This window comes from Danio aesculapii, chromosome 24, assembly GCF_903798145.1.
Source record: "Danio aesculapii chromosome 24, fDanAes4.1, whole genome shotgun sequence".
Taxonomy (NCBI): Eukaryota; Metazoa; Chordata; class Actinopteri; order Cypriniformes; family Danionidae; genus Danio; species Danio aesculapii.
In genome coordinates, this window is record NC_079458.1 from 41,496,834 (window position 1) to 41,511,505 (window position 14,672).

Below are 14,672 nucleotides of genomic sequence, written 5' to 3' on the forward strand. Positions count from 1 at the left end.
ATTTAACTAAACTCATAATGAAAACTGCAAAAGCCAATGCTCTAATTCATTACATTTCATTACATGTTTTGATTGCAATTTACTGGGTGACTATTAAATATTGAAGTACTGAGTAATGTTAATTCACTTCATGCATGGTCAGGGAATGGTTTAGGGTTAGTTGCATGCATTAGTACATAAGTAAGTCATAGGCAATGAACACTGGAGTCATTGTGCTTTAAATGCAGCTTGCTGTAACAGAAAAAAAGACATTGCACAGTATTTTGTTTAGAGAAACTGATTTTTTAAGTGTTTTTTACTGTACTTTTGATCAAATAAATGCAGAATTCATGAGAATAAGAGTGATGATGCACAGGATAAATTTTAGAGCAGACTTTGGGTTGCTGGGTTATTCACATTATCACTGGGCAACCACATAAACACAGGACCAGATATAATTGTTGCCCATTTGTTTAATAGTAAAGTGACCAAGCATCATTGCTCTGTAATATTGCCCAACAACATTGCTCAAAAGGCTGCCCCTTATATTATCAGCTTCTTTAAATGATCAAACATGCACAGCAAAATGTTAATCACACACTATAATTTGCTGTTTTACTCTATAGGACTTCATATAAAAGCCAGAAACTTTTTTGTACAGGCCTATCTAAAGGGTTAATGCTGCCAACTGATGATCAACAGTAAAAATGACAAGTTTTTCCTATTACCAACAGGGAAAACCACCAGCAATCATGAATGCATGCTTATATGCTGTCATGGCTTTGCAATCAAAACTGTGATTATAATGGAAGTCAATGGGGCAAAAACAGCCCCCAACATAAGCAAAGGGAGGTCAATTTGAACAATACACAAGGGTTAACAGAGTGGCTTTCAGTGACTTTTTGTAATGTTAACACCAATCCAGACAATATATACAGTAAATTCAAACTATTAAAAAGACACACTTTCTAACTTCAACAACTAAAGTTACAGGAATAAAGGTCAAGATCCCATATTGCTGCCAAAAAAACAACCTTTAATAACCTTCAAATAACCAACTTATTATTTGCTCCCAACAGGAGTTTCTGAAGCAAGGAGAGCCCACATCGGCGCGCTGTGATGAGCTGGAGTCGCTCAAGAAAAGAGGCTGCACTGAAGCTAAAATCGAGAACCCGCACGGCAGCCAGAGGATCCTGAAGAACACACCAGTGACCAATCGCAAGAAAGGAGCAGAGAAACTCAAACCTGAGGACATCACGCAGATCCAGCCTCAGAAACTCAGCCTCCAGCTCAGATCTGGTGTGTGTGAAAGTAACTCCATGCCGTTTATAATGACTGGCGTTGCATTTAGAATTTGCATCAGCACTGGTATACCCATGTCATATAGAGTTGAAGTCATAATTATTCGCCCTCCTGTGAATTTTTTTTCACACACTTCCCTGCTGGTGATTTGGATAATACTAACACCAGTGTTGTTGCTGTAGGAGAACCTCAGAATATTAAACTGAAGTTCAAGCGGGCTGAGGACTATCCCATAGACCTGTACTACCTGATGGACCTGTCCTACTCCATGAAGGACGACCTGGAGAATGTCAAGAACCTGGGCACGAGTCTGATGAAGGAGATGTCCAAGATCACCTCAGACTTCAGGATAGGTCAGAGTTTAAGCTGGACATTCATTTATGTGCCAGGATTTATATATTATATATTTATATATATATATATGTATATGTATATGTATATATATATATGTATATATATATATGTATATATATATATATGTGTATATATATATGTATATGTGTGTGTGTGTTTATAATAATAATGATTAATAATTAATAATAATTGATAATGCTAATACTAAAATAAAGAGTCACAATCACCGCTAAAGCTCAAACAGAGAAAATGTGTTTATTTATTTTTAATTAATTTATTTTTGTATCTGATATGCTAATTTGTTCATTTGGGGCCAGGCTTCGGCTCTTTTGTGGAGAAGACCGTCATGCCGTATATCAGCACGACTCCAGCCAAGCTTCTAAACCCCTGCACTGGAGACCAGAACTGCACCAGCCCCTTCAGCTACAAAAACGTGCTCAAACTGACCAGCAACGGGCAGCGCTTCAACAGTCTGGTGGGACAACAGCAGATTTCTGGAAACCTGGACTCTCCTGAGGGAGGATTCGATGCCATCATGCAAGTGGCCGTCTGTGGAGTGAGTATAAAACTAAACCAGGAGGGTTTGCCCTAGATAGTGAACTTGCATGTAGTCTAATGTGTGCGTGGCGTGCATGCGTGCGTGCGTGCATGGTATGCGTCTTTTTTCTCTCTCAGGAATAGGAGTACGCTTGTGTTGTTTTGCTTGGATATTTAGATAAATTTAGATAAAGTGTTTAAGAAGTGCTGAGGAAGAGCTAAATAATAAGTGTTTGATTTTGACCAATCACATCAGACTTACGACCAATCAGAGCAGAGTAGAGGTGGAGTTTAGAGAGTCAATGACAAAAAATGAAATATAATTTTTCTTAAATTAATTGCATAATTATTACAGTTTAGCATTTAGCTAACTATTTATATAAAATGTTTATTTATTTTTTATTTATATGTCTCATTAGTGACATTTGCTTGGTTCTGTGATTGAATCTCTGTAGTTTTTAAATGTAATCCATCCATATGATTTTGACCAATCAGAGAGCACGTTTCACTTTTTTACTTGTATGCATGTAAACTCGTCATATGAGACAAAACTAAACTAGGAACATTTTTAATAATAAAATGAGAGCCCTTTAATATGTGGTTATTTTCAGTAGCCCTAACAGTGGAAAATGTACTGTAATATGGCCTCATTTGTGTCCTCAGTCTGTTTTTGTACTTTCAGCTCATTCTTTGTATCCCTTGGCCTCATTTTTTTCCTCTTTCTTCATGTGTGTGTTTTTTCTTCTCCTTCTCAGGAGCACATTGGCTGGAGAAACGTCACCCGTTTGTTGGTTTTCTCTACTGACGCAGGTTTCCATTTTGCTGGAGACGGGAAACTAGGAGGAATTGTGCTTCCCAATGATGGGAGGTGTCACTTAGAAAACGACATGTACACCATGAGCCATTATTACGTATGTATATGATTGAGCTCATACACTGTCATTATTATAGCTAGCATTTTGTTTGAAGGAATTAAAGAGACAAAGGGTTAACATGGAAGTAAAATAATGCATTGGATCTATCTTTTATATCAACTGAATATATATATGTGATGTAGTGAACCCAGAGTGGGCCCACTAGGACGCGTGGGAGGCCTTAATACCACAATAAACCCAAAACAACACAAAAAAAAACCCAATGGCAAGAATCCAAAACAAAATGGCCTGACCTGGAAGTGTAAAAAAGGTGGTATTTATTTACAACGATGTGGAGGATATGTCCAGTGCAAAATATATATATACAGTGTCCATAAAAAGTCCAAAAATATTTATACAAAAATACAAAGTACCAAATCAACAAATTAAATATAAAGACTAATATATATAACACAAAAACAAACCAAAGAAGAAAAAAAAAAACAATCAAACGTAACCACTGTATACCAGTATCCACTCACTCAGAGAATTTGCTCACGGCTCTGCCACAGCACGCTCGCTAGCCAGGTAAACTGACCCTGAGCTGGAGTCTGGCGTCCTTCTTTATACCCCAGACTCAGTCTCACTTCTCCACAATATATATATATATATATATATATATATATATATATATATATATATATATATATATATATATGTATATATATAAATGTTATTTCTTTTTTTCGTTTAACTGCAAAACCAATCATTTTTCAATTCATTCAATTATTAGTGATAATTAATGACTTTTAATTGTAAGTGGTTTGTATTGCTTTTTTGTTCTAGAAGCAATATCACTGCTTTTGCACACCAGTGCATTATTAAAAATGTATTGTCATTAATTTGTGTTGATATTAAACATGCACAAATAGTTTTTTCAGTTTTTTTTTTCAATTTCTTTGCAATTTACAAAAAAATAATTAAGTATTTATTATTTAAAAAAATTGCTAATATTAATCATGCACAAATAGTTTTTTAGTCAGTTTTTTTATTAAAATTCTATTGTAATTTGCAAAATAATTTATTATGAATAATAAAATTTATTATTATACATTTTTGTGGATATTGATCATGCGCAAATAGTTTTTTTCTGTTTTATATTGTCTGTTTTTCATTACAATTTGTTTTTCATTTGCATAATAATTTATTATTATTAATTTATTATTAATTTTTGCTAACATGCACAAATACTTTTTTCCATTTTAAATTGTCTGTTTTATTTCAATTTTTTGTCATTGTAAAATATAATATAATTATTAAATACATTTTTTGTAATTTCTTTTTATTTGTATTGTATTCTTGTTATTTGTATATTTGCTTTTTAAATATATGTATGTAATTTTGTTATTTTTTTGTTTTATTTTAATTATTTTGGCACAATTAAAAGACAACTATTTCCATATAACAGAATATAGTCAGTTGATATTTAAGATAATTGAAATATTCATTTCCCAGGTATCTTGTAGGTTAAGTATATCATATTCAATTACAAATTAACTTATTCAAGTTAATATTTTGGGCTGTTTTAATTGTCTACCTTTAATACTTTGCATGATTATTGCCTATAATGTTTACTTCCCCGTCTTCAGCTAATTTTAATACCAGACTGTTGGATGTTTGACAGATTCAGCATAACTTTCATTTCTTTTCTTTGCTCTCTCGACTAGGATTACCCCTCGATTGCCCACTTGGTTCAGAAACTAAGTGAAAACAATATTCAGACCATCTTCGCTGTTACAGAAGAGTTTCAGCCTGTTTATAAAGTAGGTCCACTGGTGATTATCTTAATGCTGTGTAGGGATTGCATGTGCTGGAGCAGAAACACTCATATTTATGAATGTCTAGTTTATTTCCCTCGGAGAAAGTCTTTTATCTTGCTTGTTTGTTTTTTGAGCTGTCCATTTAAAGACAGACCATTTTAGAAAGAAATAGTGTTTCGCATAACTGTGAGTTCAAAAAACTGAAAAAAACAAAACTCAAATGAATGTCATGTCCCTGTTAAAAAGCTATTATTGAATGTTTTTACTATTGTGAGCCTAAAACTCACCAGGCTGAATCCGGCTTGTCTGTATTTGGAAATCCACAAGCTCAAAAATAGTTTCCCAGTTTGGACTGATCTGAATGCCAAAGCCATAATTTAGAGTTCCTGTCTGCAGTTTAGAGGACGGTTGTAAAACAAACACCCCGAGTCCCTGTGCTGAAGATCCATGAATATTTTCAATGTTTTTTTTTTCTCCCCTTTTTCCACAGGAACTCAAAAATCTGATTCCAAAGTCTGCAGTCGGCACGCTTTCAGCAAACTCCAGCAACGTTATCAATCTCATTGTTGATGCTTATAATGTGAGTACAGGTTTTTAGGCAGCACTTGAAGGGGTGTTTATAATACCTTTATGATCATGACATGACAAGTGGACGTGAATGAGATTTCATGCATGCTCATGACAACTGTTATTAAGTGTCATCTGCTCAGTTATGGCATTTTATATGCAAAGATGACACTGTTTGTTAGGCCAACTTGACATTACCAAGACCATGTCATAAATAGATTTTATAACAGCATCATTAATGTTTGTTTTGACCTCAACTACAGTAGTACAAGCTGAATTTGTCATTAAAATGTCATTAAAAAATAATGACTAGGGCCGTCGTTAGTCCCAATTTACTGGTGCCCCAGTAAAAATTGCCAGTGCCCCAGTAAATGCTTTGAGATATGATTTACTTCATATGCAAGTGTATTTATTAAGAGTGGTAATTCTGAAACAACCAAACCAACGCTGGTGAAAGCAATGTAGTTTAATCAAAAATCAAACTGACATCCATACCCGCGCACCTCTCACACCGATTCTGCTGGACCCTGACGCGCTGCTCTTCTCCGTGCGTGCCTCAGTAAAGCTTTATATCTAGCAATGCCCCTGTTAATGACGCTGTTAAAATGATTTAACAGAGTAATGGCACTTTTAAAGAGACATTTTAATAACAAAAACAGTGAAAACATGATCCGTAAAATATTCATGACACAATAATGACAAACATGTTTATGACAGATTTAAGTTGTGCTGTCTTGTTAATGTCATCATGACAAAGATGAAGGCTGTTATGTATCTGTTTGTCACAAACAATGTCATCTTTCCATTTACAAATGACATAACTGAGTTTATGACACTTAATAACAGTTCTCATAAGCATGCATAAAATCTCATTCATGTGTCATGTCATAATTTTAAAGGTTTTAAAGCCGTCGTCATAATAGTAGTAGTAGTAGTCTTCGCCGTTGTAGTAGTGGAAGTAGTGTGGTCGTTGTAGTTGTTGTCATAGCAATTGTCGTAGTATTAGTAGTAGTCTTCGTCTTCATCGTCATAGTAGTTGTCGTAGCAGATGTTGTAGTATTAGTAGTAGTCTTCGTCGTCATCGTCATAGTAGTTGTCGTAGCAGATGTTGTAGTATTAGTAGTAGTCTTTGTCTTCATCGTCATAGTAGTTGTCGTAGCAGATGTTGTAGTATTAGTAGTAGTCTTCATCGTCATAGTAGTTGTCGTAGCAGATGTTGTAGTATTAGTAGTAGTCTTCGTCGTCATCGTCATAGTAGTTGTCGTAGCAGATGTTGTAGTATTAGTAGTAGTCTTCGTCTTCATCGTCATAGTAGTTGTCGTAGCAGATGTTGTAGTATTAGTAGTAGTCTTCGTCGTCATAGTAGTAATGCAAGTTGTCATCGTAGCAGTAGCCGTAGTCATAGGAGTCGTAGCAGTAGTCATAGCAGTCATCGTCGTAGTCGTCGCATAGTTGTAGTAGTAGTAGTCATCGTCGTGGTAGTAGCCATCATCGTAGCAGTAGCTGTAGTCATCATCGTCGGAGCCATCATCGTAGTAGTTGTAGTCGTCGTAGCAGCAGTCATTGTCGTAATAATAGTAGCAGTGGTTGTCATTGTCGACGTAGCTGTCATTATCGTCGTAGTAGTAGTAGAATGGTGTCGTCATAGTAGTAGAAGTTGTCGTCGTAGTCATAGTAGTAGTCATCGTCATCGTAGTCATAGAATTTTTAGTAGCCATTGTCGTAGTAGTCGTCGTCGTGGTAGTAATATTATTATCATTATTATTATTATTATTATTATTATTATTATTAGTGCTTTTGCGCCATGCACTTTAGATTTTGTTCCTAGATCGTTAAAATAGATCCCATTGACTGATACTAGCTTCGGTCATGCATAAAGCACGAAACCAATGCCATTATGTGCCATTAATCTTACAACAGCTGGAGGGCGCTTGACTCAACTGTAGGATTTTAATTTTAGTTTGCACAAATGACTCTCTTTTTAAAATATAAATATGCTCGATTTGAAAAGCAGCTGGTGTTTTTGTGTCAGTCTCTTTCCTCAGAGGTGATCCTGGAGAACAGTAAGCTTCCTGAAGGAGTGACCATCACGTATCAGTCGCGCTGTAAGAACGGCGTGGTGAACGAAGGAGAGAACGGAAGGAAATGCTCCAACATCTCAATCGGAGACGAGGTGAGGCCAGATCAGCAGTGTTTAGATGCACCAGGGCACAATTGCATAAAAGTTGCTCTGTTGCTCTCCCTCAGCAATACACCTAAGCCAAATTACATTTGGACTTTCATGCAACCGGGCCCTGACACCAGCAGCCTGTCATTTCTGAGTCTGTACAGTAAGTCTGTTTTGATTTATATATCCAGGTATCGTTCAACATTAACATCACGGCTCAAGGCTGCCCTAAGCAAGGCAAGACGGAGACCATAAAGATCAAGCCGCTGGGCTTCACTGAGGAGGTGGAGATAACACTGAGCTTCATCTGCGAGTGTGAATGTCACAAACACGCCATGAAGAACAGCCCGCTGTGCCACAACGGCAACGGATCCTTTGAGTGCGGAGCCTGCAGGTGAGAAATACACACGTCTTTGGTCAAGTTTTAAAGTACAGTTGAACACAATACTATAAACCGCTAGCTGCAGAATCCAGACTAATGTTAGCAAACCACCAAGAAGAAGATCCACATCCAACAGGAGGAACTGTGGACACAAGAGGAAGCTGTCTGAAAGGTATATCCGGCTGCTTAACCCGATTGTATCCGACTCGACTCGCTGCAGAATTAAATGTGCACCTCAACTCCATCGTTTCCAGCAAAACTGTTGGTCTGGAGCTCCACAGGGTCAATAAACATGGCTGAGCGGCTATAGCCTAGCCTTTGGTCACTCATGCCAAACTCAACGCCAGTTTCAGTGGTGCCAGCAGCAAAAATCTTGGGCTGTGAACAATGTGAAACATGTATTGTTCTCTGATGTGTCCACCTTCACTGTCTTTCCCACATTCGAGAGAGTTACGGTGTGGAGAAGCCCCAAAGAAGCATCCTACCCAGACTGCTGATGCCCAGAGTGAAGCATGGGGGGGATATTAGGATGATAATCAACCAATACATACAGCAAGACTGGTGACAGAGTATATATGATGTATATGGACAAATGATTTACTTTAAAATGTTTAAACATTATATAATATAATGTGAGTGTGTCTTTGTGTGTGTGTTCAGGTGTAATAAGGGCCGTGTGGGCCGTCAGTGTGAGTGCCGGAAAGACGAAGTGTCCACTGAGGATCTGGACAAGAACTGCCGTAAAGACAACGGCACTGACATCTGCAGCAACAACGGCGAGTGTGTGTGCGGGACCTGCGAATGCAAGAAGCGGGAGAATCCAGAGGAGCGATACAGCGGGAAATACTGCGAGTGTGACAACTTCAACTGCGACCGCTCCAACAACAAACTCTGCGGAGGTACAGAAACACACACACTCTCCTGTTCACAGAAATACATGCAGCGCTGGCCGAGTGTGTTGCAGAGTATTCATTTAAATACATTCATTCATTCATTTTCTTTTCGGCTTAGTCCCTTTATTAATCTGGGGTCGCCACAGCGGAATAAACCACCAACTTATCCAGCACGTTTCACCTAGCTGATGCCCTTCCAGCTGCAACCCATCACTGGGAAACATCCATACACGCTCATTCACACACATACCTGCACCGCATGTCTTTGGACTGTTGGGGAAAGCGGAACACCCGGAGGAAACCCACGCAAACACAGGGAGAACATGCAAACTCCACACAGAAACGCCAACTGACCCAGACGAGGCTTGAACCAGCAACCTTATTGCTGTAAGGCGACAGCACTACCTACTGCGCCACCGCGTCGCCCACATATAAATACTTATCATCTCAAAAAAATTAATCAAGGGAAGAACTGTTCATTTTTTGGTCATTTAATTACAGTTACTCTTTATATACCTACCGAATGAATTGGGTTGGCTAAATTGTCCGTAGTATATGTGTGTGAATGAGTGTGTGTGTGAGTGTTTCCCAGTGATGGGTTGCATCTGGAAGGGCATCAGCTAGGTGAAACGTGCCGGATAAGTTGGCGGTTCATTCCGCTGTGGCGACTAAGCCGAAAAGAAAATGAATGACTGTGATGGCTAAATTGACTGTTTGATTAGATGGTTTACAGGAGCTGGATTCACTAGTCAGGTGAGCTAGAAATGCAGCACACTGAAGACATCTGCTGGTTACAAGGGGTTAATGTGACAAAACTAAACCGTTCGTCATTGTTTGCTGTGTGGACACAAATACAGTAATCATTATGTTCATAGCTTTAGTTATCATCCTTATAATTATCATCAGTGGTTTATACTTTAATTTTGATTTAAGATAGAACAATTTGGGATTTCAGTGGACTTAAGCTTTGGTTTCATATTTATTGAAAGTGACTAGTGACAATATTTTTGATGATAAAACATTTTGAAAGAATGTGTATTTTTAATATGATATTAGATTAGATCTTAGAATGATATTAGACCATTTTTAAAGACTTTTATGTTTATATACTTTTATTAATAAAGACTTTTATGAGGAAATATTTAATCAGAAAGGTGTCTTCTGGAGGAATATTAGAGTATTTATAATTCAAGAGTTCACACTTAGCTCACGATTTATACATAGCTTGTTTGGCGTGCTGTCCCGGGAGAGAGCCCTGAGCTCAAGGTATCCTCGAGCCCAGGGCTCCCTCCTTTCACAGGGCGAGGGGAGACTGAGCTCAGGTCGATCTGAAACTCCCCCGCTGCTGAGGCCAAGGTGAACTTCCTGAGAGTAAGACATTAGAAAAAAAGATTTAGGCTTATTTTATCTATAATATAGAGCATATTTGGATGGAACCCGGGGGAAACCCACGCGGACACGGGGAGAACATGCAAACTCCGCACAGGAACACCAGATGGCCCAGTGAAGACCCAACGCCATTGGTATTCTTGCTGTGAGGCAACAGTGCTTGTCACTGGGCCACCGTGCCGCCCATTCTGGATAAAGGTGGAAGAAGGGGAGGAGGAGGGCTTCTTCCAGACGAAGATATTTGTAGAGAGGAAATGAGGATATATATAGTGACTTGGGATTGGAGGATCATGATTAGCCAATGTCGACCAGCTGGGTCAATCATGAGCACATGCTCCTCTCGAAATTAGTTTAAAATTTAAACTTCACTTAATCAAAGTAAGAGATTGTGTATGACTCTTTTCAGTGTTGTTGTCATTTGAATGTTTTTTTTTTTTGTACAATGAATGTTTATTAAGCAAACAATATGGTTGCATGTTAAATATTGCATATTTAGATTTTGCCATGAATATAGCCAATGTTGCTGATATGTCATTAAAACATAAGTGAAAATAATAGCGGTGTTGTTTGTCCTGCAGGTCACGGCCGCTGTGAGTGCAGGGTGTGTGTGTGCGACGCCAACTATACGGGCAGCGCCTGCGACTGCTCCCTCGACACCTCCACCTGTCTGGCCTCCAACAAGCAGATCTGCAATGGCCGGGGCATCTGTGAGTGCGGGACCTGCAGGTGCACCGACCCCAAATTCCAGGGGCCCACCTGCGAGATCTGCCCCACCTGCCCTGGAGTCTGCACCGAACACAAGTCAGTGCTGATACAGCTAATACACCACCGCCGCAGGCAAATAATCAAACACTGTACATGCTGGCAGACGTGTGCGTGCGTGTGTTTGTTCATGCGTGCGTGCGCATTATGTATACATTTACACGAAAATAGAGAAGTTTATATATTTAGCAGTATTATATTAATGTAATTGGATTTCTTATATATTAAAAAAGTGTATATCTATACACACATGCTGACTTACATTTGAATGTGTTCGTATATATCCAAAATGAATAATTAATGATCATAATGTTAAATTATACGCTATCATCATTTATTATTCATTTTAAATATATAAAGTAAAATGTCAAATATTAATTGCATAAAAAAAGAAAAATGACCATGCATGTGGGTACTCAAACATTCGTTTATTAGATTAGATTAGATTAGATTCAACTTTATTGTCATTACACATGTACAAGTACAAGGCAACGAAGTGCTAGTAAATTGAACCCCCCCGACTGTACTCAAACATCACAATTCCAGGGGAAGACAGGTCACAGGAGGTGGAACAGGAAATAAGATACATTTCAGGAGAGAGAGGCAAAAAAAAAACTCCCTCTCACCTTGCTCTTGAGTTAGAGCAATGTGAGATCAGAGAGAAAGAAAAAGCCCCAGCAATCTAGCACAAAAAAAACACACCGACAAGACATAACATTGCCACAGGGGATGGGAACAGGGGGTGTGGATATAGTCTGGCAAGGGCGGGCAGCCATGGAGGCGCTTATGTATTTTATTATAAAATATTGCACACCTGAGGTGGTGATGCTTTCCTGATAGGTGTTCATTATTTTTATATTTATATTACAAATATAGTTTAAAGCTAAATTATTCACACTCTTGTAAATTATTCCTCTTTCATCATTTCCCAAGTGATGTTTATCAGAGCAAGGACATTTTCACAGTATTTCCTATAATATTTGTCTTGTCTTGTCTTGTCTTATTTCCCTAGTTTGGCTGGAATAATAAAACAAGTAAAAAAAGGTCATTATTATTAAGATTTTTATTTGTTTTTTATTACAAAACAAGCCACTGATGTTCAATGATTTGCCTAATTACTTGCCTAGTTAACTTAATTAAACCTTTAAGGCTGTTTTTACGCCTGTATATCGATTGTTTTGTTCAAAAACGGGGATTAAAATTGTTAAATTGATGCTGTTTGCCGTGTGAAAGCGAACCGCACCAAGAACAAAGTTTCTAAACGGACCAAAATAGCTAAAACAAGTCACGTGCGAGTAAACTCTGCACACATTGGTCAGAGTTTCACGGTTTACCCTTCAGAGTCGCTCTCATCTGTCATGCGTCTTTATTTTAATATATGCCGATGAGCGATAAGAAAATCTGCGCTTCAATTTTGAATGCTGACACCCACAGACATCGTCACCAGATGTAAAGAGGTAGGACTTTCTCATACATTGCCATTGGCTTATGCATTATAGGCTTTACATTATAGAGACAAATAACAGACAAACCAAGACTGCTGTTCAGTCAGTGTTCCTAACAGATAAACAGCTCTCGTTAATAGTTAACATGCTTTCACTTTCATATTTGACTTGAAACGCACATTTACCTGTAGGAATGACATCCCACCATACTCACCATTCTCTCTTCATGTAGCCGTGTGTGCCTATTACATATCCATTATACCCTGTGATATAACTGGTCGGTTCACTACAATCGATCTGCTCCAGAGTTTGTTTCAATCGAGCCGAGACCACCACATTCAGATGATCTCGGACCGATTGTTTTGATGCAGTGATTGCTAGATATACATATGCCAAATGAACCGTGCTAACTGCGGAAACATGCCAGGTTCCGAAACAAAGGTCTATGTGTGAAAGCACCCTAAATATCTCTTAAAGCTGAATACAAGTATCTTGAAAACTATCTAGTTAAATGTACTGTTATCATGGCATATACAAAATAACTAGTTATTAAAACTGTTGTGCTTGAAAAAGACACTAGTATTCAGCTTAAAGTGACATTTAAAGGCTTAACTAGGGTAATTAGGGTAAAGTTAGGGTAATTAGGCAAGTCATTGTATAACAGTGGTTTGTTCTGGAGACAATCCAAAACTAATATTGCTGAAGGGGGCTAATAATATTGACCTTAAAATGGGTTTAAAACCATTAAAAACAGATTTTATTCTAGCCAAAATAAAACAAATAAGACTTTCTCCAGAAGAACAAATATTAGAGGAAATACTGTGAGAAATTCCTGAATCTGTTCAACATCATTTGGGAAATATTTAAAAAGAAATGCACAGGAGGGCGAATAAATGTGACTTTAACTGTATTTAAATGGTTCTTCTGGTGTTCAGGGAGTGTGTTCAGTGTCGTGCGTTCGGCACCGGAGAGAAGAAGGACACCTGTAAGCGCGACTGCAGCTACTTTAACCTGATCGAGGTGGAGGATCGAGACAAACTCCCGCAGCCGGTGCAGGCCTTCCCCCTGATGCACTGTAAGGAGAGAGATGCCCGAGACTGCTGGTTCTACTACACATACGCCGTAAACAACAACACTGAGAAGGAGGTGCATGTCGTCAAGACCATGGGTGAGATGCCACCATGCTTTACTGTACCTAAAAACATAACTCAAGTTCCCCTGAAATCAAAATTAGAGTGTGTTTGAAATCAAAATGAGAATCCTCTGAAATCAAAATAAAAGTCCCCCTGAAATCATAATTAGAATACCTCTAAAATCAAAATTAGGGTCGCTCTGAACTAAAAATATGAGCGTCCCAGTGAAATCAAAGCTAAAGTTTCTCTGAAATTAAATTTAAAGTCCCTCTGGAATCATAGTCAGAGTCTAGTCAGTGTCCAGTCAAGTTTGTGACTCTTCTAAAGAATAAAAATACTGTAATATGTTTGCAGATATTTTAGATTCATGTTAAGCCAGCGTACTTGTTTATCTGAGAAACAGTGCTAAAGTCAGATATTCTGCTTTTGAAAATGTGCATTCCATCCAGAATGTCTGTCTTTGTTTTAGACTGCTACAATCACTATTCCTACATTAACAGTAACATTAACATTATTAATAATAATAAGTGGTGTGTTTTGTGATTGTCCAGAGTGTCCGCCGGGTCCAGATATCATCCCCATCGTGGCCGGTGTGGTGGCAGGCATCGTGCTGATCGGTCTCGCTCTGCTGCTCATCTGGAAGCTGCTCATGATCATACACGACCGACGTGAATTTGCCAAATTCGAGAAGGAGAAGATGAACGCCAAGTGGGACACGGTAGGAGAGATATCACTGCTTACACTGGAGCCAGAAATGACCAAAACAAACCATGCTACTACTGAAAGTTAAAGTTTTAGCTCAAAGTATCTTCTTAAAGTCAGCATGAATGCAGTTCCTAGAGAAACAGAATATTACAAGGACTCCAATATTACAAGCAACTATACTCTCAATCTGGCACAATTAATAAAAATACTATTATCAGGTAATTCAGTAAATAATAGAGTTATAATTACTGTTTTGACATTAATATGAGGGGCAGGTTTAGGGTTGGGGTGGATGTTAATAAAATATAATTATTGAATAATTTAATATATAATATAAACAATTCTCATTAACTTCCGGCCCCAGCTGTATCCCATCTAGCAAC

The 14,672-nt window shown here is 38.1% G+C and overlaps 1 protein-coding gene across 2 annotated transcripts in view; it reads left to right on the plus strand.

Moving 5' to 3' along the window:
- itgb1a (integrin, beta 1a) overlaps nt 1-14,672 on the plus strand; it is a 48,235-nt gene that overhangs the window by 26,286 nt on the left and 7,277 nt on the right. For both annotated transcript variants that reach the window (XM_056450192.1, XM_056450193.1), the window contains exons 4-15: nt 1,059-1,278; nt 1,464-1,634; nt 1,953-2,191; nt 2,928-3,083; nt 4,754-4,849; nt 5,337-5,426; nt 7,446-7,586; nt 7,772-7,974; nt 8,623-8,861; nt 10,823-11,045; nt 13,387-13,619; nt 14,136-14,302. In XM_056450192.1, the coding sequence (XP_056306167.1) occupies nt 1,059-1,278; nt 1,464-1,634; nt 1,953-2,191; nt 2,928-3,083; nt 4,754-4,849; nt 5,337-5,426; nt 7,446-7,586; nt 7,772-7,974; nt 8,623-8,861; nt 10,823-11,045; nt 13,387-13,619; nt 14,136-14,302 (2,178 nt within the window). The remainder of the gene's footprint in view (nt 1-1,058; nt 1,279-1,463; nt 1,635-1,952; nt 2,192-2,927; nt 3,084-4,753; nt 4,850-5,336; nt 5,427-7,445; nt 7,587-7,771; nt 7,975-8,622; nt 8,862-10,822; nt 11,046-13,386; nt 13,620-14,135; nt 14,303-14,672) is intronic.